The following is a 7,111-nucleotide window of genomic DNA, read 5'->3' on the forward strand; positions in this document are numbered from 1 at the left end:
ATTCTGGTCTGTCTTCCTGGCTACCGGCTATCCTCTGTCTCTTTGCCTCCGATTTCTTGGCCAGTGACTCCTCGAACTTGGAGACCTCTTTGAACAGACTGCCTCCAGGCTGAACGGTCTGCGGCCAGTGTTTCCCACGTAGCAAGATTGACGTCCATGGCTTTCAGGTCCCTCTTGCTTACGTCTTTGTACCGTAGCTAGGGTTTGCCTGTTCGATGCTTTTCCTGCGTCAGCTCTCCATACAAGAGATCCTTGGGGATCCTGCCGTCGCCCATTCGCACCAAGTGCCCGAGTCAGCGCATTCGTCTCTGCTTCAGCATTGTGTACATACTAGTGATTCTAGCTCTCCCCCAGGAGGCTGTTATTTGTCACCTTGTCCTGCCGGGTGATGTCCAAGATGTGTTGGAGGCAGTGCATGTGGTAGGCATTTAGCTGTCTTTCCTGACTGGTGTGGAGTGTCCAAGACTCAATGCCATATAGGAGAGTGCTCAGGACACAGGTTCTGTAAACCTGGATCTTGGTACACTCAGTCAGCTCATTGTTGGCCCACACTCTCTTTGTCAGTCTGGACATGGTAGTAGATGCTTTTCCGATGCGTTTGTTTAGCTCCGTATCAAGAGAGAGGGATTCAAAGATTGTGGAGCCCAGATACACGAAGTCGTGAACGACTTCCAATTTGAAATTGGAGATGGCGATGTCAGGTGAGATGTTCACTCCTAGTCCCATGAAATGTGTTTTCTTCAGGCTGATGGTGAGTCCAGAAGCCTGACAGGCCTCGCTAAAGCGGGACATGAGCCATTGGAGGTCTTCGCCTGAGTGGGCAGTGACTGCTGCGTCGTTAGCAAAAAGGAAGACGTGCAGACACCTCAGCTGAACCTTTGTCTTGGCTCTCAGCCGGACGATGTTAAAGAGATTTCCATCCGACCTGGTCCGGAGGTGGATGCCTTCCGTGACAGATCCGAAGGCGTGCCGCAGCATAACTGCAAAGAAAATCCCGAATAGGGTTGGAGCCAGAACACAGCCCTGCTTTACTCCACTTCGGATGTCAAAGGCATCTGATGTTAGGCCATCAAAGACCACGGTGCTTTTCATGTTCTCATGGAAAGATCTGATGATGCTGAGGAGCCTGGGTGGGCATCCAATCATGGGGAGGATTTTGAACAGGCCATCCCTGCTGACAAGGTCGAAGGCCTTTGTCAGATCTATGAATGCTACGAAGAGTGGCTGCTACTGTTCCCTGCATTTCTCCTGCAGTTTTCTGAGGGAAAAGATCATGTCGATGGTGGAGCTGCTACCTCGGAATCCGCATTGTGATTTTGGACAGACTCTCTCTGCAATTACTTGGAGCCTCTTCAATGTGACTCGAGTAAACAGCTTTCCAACAATACTGAGGAGGAAAATGCCACAGTAATTGTTGCAGTCTTCCCTGTCACCTTTATTCTTATACGGCGTGACGATGTTGGCGTCTCTCAATTTCTGTGGCATCTCTCCTTCCCAGCAGAGGCAGAGAATTTCATGCAGCTCCATGAGTAAGTTACCTCTGCAGCACTTCAAGGTTTCAGCAGGAATGCCGTCTTTTCCAGGAGTATTGCCCGATGCAAGATGTAAGATTCCCCTTACATTGCCTGTATCTGCTGCATTCTGTATCTGGGAGCAGAGCTCCAAGCTCCCAGCTCCTAGTAAAACTATCCCTAATAGAGTAACCTCATTCATCTTTGCCAACATACAAGGACTAAAAACAAGAACAAACAACAAAGTACAATTATTAAATGGCCTCCTCACGGAGACAAATGCAGTATTTGGAACAGAAACCCATGCAGGGGAATTCTTGGACAGTGAGATCTGGATTCCAGGATATAATCTATACAGGTGTGATAGCATAACTAGGTCATATGGAGGACTAGGTCTGTATATTAGGAAAGACCACAATTGTATGGTCGGAGCTCCTTAACGTTACAAATGAGGTGGTAGAGGTACCGGGAGTAAAAATAGCGAGGATAAACTTAGTTATTGTTCTAATGTACAAACAGCCAGATGGAACGGCCGATGAATTCGCAGAACAGATATACAAAACAGAGAATAGTCTTGATAATTTGGAGAGCCCGATACCTGATATTATCTTCCTACGTGACTTCAACTTGACTAGTCTAAGATGGAGAATAGCAAACAATAATATTATACCAGGAAATTTATTGAGACATATCCAACCACAGATTAGAGAACTGCTTAGATTCTGTGACAAAATTTGACTCAACTAGCAGATATCAGAGCCAACGAGAAATAAAAATATTCTAGATCTGGTATTTACAAACAATGAAGACATAATAAGGGATATTACGATAACAGATACCGCATACTCAGATCACAAGCTCATTGAAGTGCAAACGACCATCAATACTCAGGATAGACCTAAACCATTGATCAAGTGAGAGGGGTTATTCAGTAAATTCAATTTTAATAATAAAACAATAGACTGAGAGAAAATAAACAGCGAACATTCAAAGATTCAATTAGAAACTGTTCTAAGTAATACAAGTTATACAGAAGGAATTGAAAAACTGACTTCGGAAGCGCATCAAGTCTCTATGAAACATGTTCCTTTGAGGAAAGCCAGAACGAGGTCCAACGTAGAAAGAGAACGCAGACGACACTATAAAAGAGGGAAAAACCATAACGGAAATGCCTAATAAAGTTAAATTAAGCAGACATGATTTTCCCATCAAAGATGGAATAATTTAAATAGGGAGATTGAAGAAATCCAGCGGAAATTGAAACACTCATATAAGACTGAAGAAAGGCAGTTAGAACCGAAAACAATTCAGGAAATATAGAAAAATCCAAAATACTTCTTCACATATGCAAAATCAAAAGCCAAAACCACTGCCAGTATTGGACTTTTTCGTATGAGTGAAGGTTCATACACCGAGGATGACAAAGAAATTAGTGAAATTCTAAAAAAGCAGTATGAGGACATGTTTAGCATTTCAATAAACAACATGAAAGTGGAAGATTCAGACAATTTCTTTATGCATGATATCCAAACTCCTGTAAATATAACTGATATCAACACGAGCGTACCAGATTTTGAAAGAGAAATTGAAAACATGCCCATACACTCGGCTCCGGGTCCAGATTCATGGAATTCAATATTTATAGGGAAATGGAAGGTGCCAGTAGCACAAACACTCAGTATAGTGTGGAGGAAGAGCTTGCACATGGTGGAGATACCAGAAGCACTTAAAGTAGCAGACATAGCCCCTCTACACAAGGGAGAGCAAAGCATTGACAAAGAATTATAGACCAGTTGTGCTAACGTCCCACCTAATATAAGTATTTGAGAGAGTAGAAGTCAGGTCACCAATTTCATAGAGACCAATGACCTTCACAACGCAGGCCAACATCGATTTCGAGCGGGAAGATCGTGCCTCTCACAGCAACTTGATCACTACCCCCAAAGTCACTGAGGCATAAGAAGAAAAACGAATGCTGATGTGGTATACACGGACTTCACAAAGGCTTTCCATAAATGTGACCATGGAGAAATAGCACACAAAATGAGGTCAATGGGAATAACTGGTAAAGTAGGACGCTGCATACTCAGTTTTCTGTCAAACAAGACACAACGAGTCAATCATATAAAAATCGTGTAGAAGCGCAGTTAAAAGCTCTGTACCTCAGTGTACAGTCTTTGCACCAATGTTTTTCCTTATTCTCATATCAGATATAGACAAAAATGCAAATCACAGCTTCGTATCATCCTTTGCAGATGACACAAAAATCAGTATGAAAACTACCTCGGCTGAAGACACTGAAAACTTCAAGCAGATATTAATAAAGTTTTCGACTGGGCAACAGGAAATAACATGATGTTTAACAGTGATAAATTCCAGGTACTCAGGTACGGTAAAAATGAGGTCCTTAAACATAATACAGGGTTCAAAACACTATCAAATGTGCCGATAGTAGGAAAGCAGCATGTGAAGGATTTGGGAATAATGATGTCTGACGACCTAACGTTTACGTAGCATAACCAAGCAAATATTGCGTCAGCCAGAAAAATGATCGGATGGATTACGAGAACTTTCAAATCCAGGGATCCCATCACAATTGTTGTACTATACAAATCATGTGTACTGTCCTATCTTGAGTACTGCTCAGTACTCACTTCCCCTTTCAGACCAGGAGAGATTGCTGAAATAGAGGGGAATACAGAGAACATATACGGCGTACATAGACGCAATAGAGCACCTAAATAATTGGCATCGTCTCAAAGCTCTTCAAATGTACTCACTTGAAAGAATTCGAGAGAGATATCAAATAATATACACGTGGAAGATACTGGAGGGCCAAGTACGAAATCTACACATTAAAAAAAATACTAGAGTGAATGATATGGAAGAAAATGCAGAATAGAACCAGTGAAGAGCAGGGGTACCATAGGCACAATCAGAGAACACTGTATAAACATCAGAGGTCCACTGTTGTTCAACATCATCCCAGCGAGCATAAGAAATATTGTCGGAACAACCGTGGACATCTTCATGAGAAAACTAGATAATTTTCTCCAAGGAGTGCCGGGGCCAACCGGGCTGTGTTGGATATGTGGGCCTGCAGGCCGCTGCAAGCAACAGCCTGGTGGACCAAACTCTCACAAGTCATGACTGGTCTCAGGCCGGGATTGGGGAGTAAAAGAACCCCCAGAATCCTATCAACCAGATATCAACCAGAGCAGGAGCCAATAATTGTTGGCATGTCGCCTGACACTTTACTGCGAACGGCCCTAAGGATCTGTAAGTTACGCTGACTTGGGCAGGCTTTGTAGGCTGCCAAGGCGTTTCTCTACTCTTTGATGACAGGTTTAATTTCTTCCGAGTGAGCCTCGAACCCGTTTGTCGACCTACTGCTATTCTTGCCAAAAGTGGATACGACAGGGTTGAACACAGCGTTTCTGAAGTGCTCCCATCTTGTAACAGGCGGTGATCCCGGCCTGGCCAGGGAGAACTTCCTCGAGCACACGTGTAAAATCTTCCACCTTGTCCTGATTGCGGGTCTTGGTGGTGTCGATGCGAGGTCTGTCCTCCTTTTTCGAGTAGTGGATCTTCTATGTCTGCATCTTGACCCCTGCTACATACCAAGGAGTGGTCGGTGTCACAAACAGCACTCTGGTAGCTACACAAAATTTTGACGCTGGGAAGACTTGCACGCCTAGTAAGAATCAGGTCAAGCTGGTGCCAGTGCTTGGATCAGGGGTGTCTCCAAGAGACTTGGTGTTGAGGCTTTGCTCCGAAGAACGTGTTGGTGTCACAGAGACCATAAAGGCAGCAGAGTTCTAGCAGACATTGTCCATTATCATTCATCCTCCCTATGCTGAATTGACCCAAACAAGTGGGCCAAAATTTGTGAATTGGCACCTACTCTGGCGTTGAAGTCGCCGAGGATGAACAGTGGCTCCTTTCAGGGATTCTCGCTTTGACTCTGTTGAGATCATTGTAGAATTTTTCCTTTGCCTCTGCTGGAGAAGTCAGGGTTGGTGCATATGCACTAATTATGGTCTGGTCCTGGTCCTGTTTGGGAGTGCAGTTGCAGAGACAGAATTCGTTTGGTTTCCCCCATCGGTGGCATAATGTGTCCTAATAGTGCAGTCCTGACGGCAAACCCCACACCGTGTTCTCTGGTCTTATCTAGAGGTTTTCCTTGCCAGAAGAAAGAGAAGGCCCTTTCTCTCACAGATCCTGATTGTGGAAGCCTGGTCTCTTGGAGAGCAACAATACCCATCTGCAGTTTGCTCAGCTCCCTACCGATGATTGCTGTTTTTCAGGCGTCGTTGATTTCTTGCAGGTCGTCAGAGAAACCTGGTGTCAGTATCCTGACGTTCCATGTGCCCAGTTTTAGGGCAGTTGATATTTTCTTTTTGGGTTTGGTATTGCTTGGTGCAAAGTTCTCGGGCTGCCTGTCGGTTTTCACCCAAAACCCCACGCACCCAGAGAAGTTAACGGACTGTGGCGATGCAACACCTTATTGGCTGGGGTTTGCCCAGCTTGAGGAGGGCGATAGCTGCCGAGTGGAGCGCGATGACCCCACCCACCGTCAGAAGCAACACCTGGCGTCACACTCTTCGCCAATCGAGCAGAAGTTTTAAATCTGCTTGACTGCCACTTCCCGTGTTGGTTCGACGATGTGAGGTAAAGCTGGAGTGTCGTCTCCAGGGCACAAAACCCGGTTAAATAAATATGGAGGAGAAGCTGTTACCCATGCAGCAGGTTCCCCCCCCCCCTTTTCCTCGTTGCTGAAATTATCCAATGGAAAGGCAAATGCCAATACACATGGTTCCAGCACCGCCGCAGAAGCTGCCAGAACGAGGTCAAAGTCAACAAGTAACTGCCTTTGGGACTCCAACTCTGGACTTTTCCTCGAGGTTGACTCCTGAACCCTTTCCCAAAAGAGAGGTATGGCCGCAAGGCAACGGAGGTTTAAAATCAGGGTTTTCCTTCCCGTAGATGGACTGCCTCCCTAGGCTATCGAGTCCCATCTACCTGGAGCAGCTGGTTTTAAGGCGCCAGAGGCACGCCCTCGCATCTTTTCCTGTCAGTAAAAGCAGTTCTGCCGGACTTAATAAAGACCAAACCACCCGTGCAGGCCAGGAGTTGGACTTGGTTGTCAAAGGCTATTTGAGACGCACGCTGTATAGCTTTTTATAGGTCATGGGAGCTCGTCCCCTATTACCACCCCCTGGCTATGACATCCCCTTGGAACCAAAGACACCATCGGAACCAGAAAAAAACTCGGAACCAACCTTGAAACTCCTGTGACGTTTTTGATTATCTTACTCGTCAGTCACGAAATAATGAGAATCTTCTAAAGCTGTAATCTTCTTTGTAAGAGACATCAATGTTGACAGCGATGGCTGACGTCAGTCTTGCACTTGATCCTTAGGGAAATGCAACTGTCAACTGCTCGATTGTAACTTCTCCGGAGAAGCAACATATTCATGTGTTCCAAATCAAATTTATCTTTGCCTTTTAATCGATCTCTCGTTATTTGATGTATACTCTCTGCTATATACTCTCTCTCTCTCTCTCTCTCTCTCTCTCTCTCTCTCTCTCTCTCTCTC

At 45.1% G+C, this 7,111-nt stretch overlaps 1 protein-coding gene across 1 annotated transcript; it reads right to left on the minus strand.

The window, feature by feature from the left end:
* Positions 1–339: 339 nt before the first annotated feature.
* On the minus strand, positions 340–1,713 carry LOC138368490 (uncharacterized). Its single transcript, XM_069331011.1, has 2 exons — positions 1,539–1,713; positions 340–980 (listed from the first exon to the last, which is right to left on the minus strand). Exons 1-2 carry the CDS (start codon positions 1,711–1,713, stop codon positions 340–342), a joined length of 816 nt encoding a protein of 271 aa, XP_069187112.1.
* Between the last annotated feature and the right edge of the window lie 5,398 nt (positions 1,714–7,111).

This window comes from Procambarus clarkii, chromosome 25 (assembly GCF_040958095.1).
Source record: "Procambarus clarkii isolate CNS0578487 chromosome 25, FALCON_Pclarkii_2.0, whole genome shotgun sequence".
NCBI classification, from domain to species: Eukaryota; Metazoa; Arthropoda; class Malacostraca; order Decapoda; family Cambaridae; genus Procambarus; species Procambarus clarkii.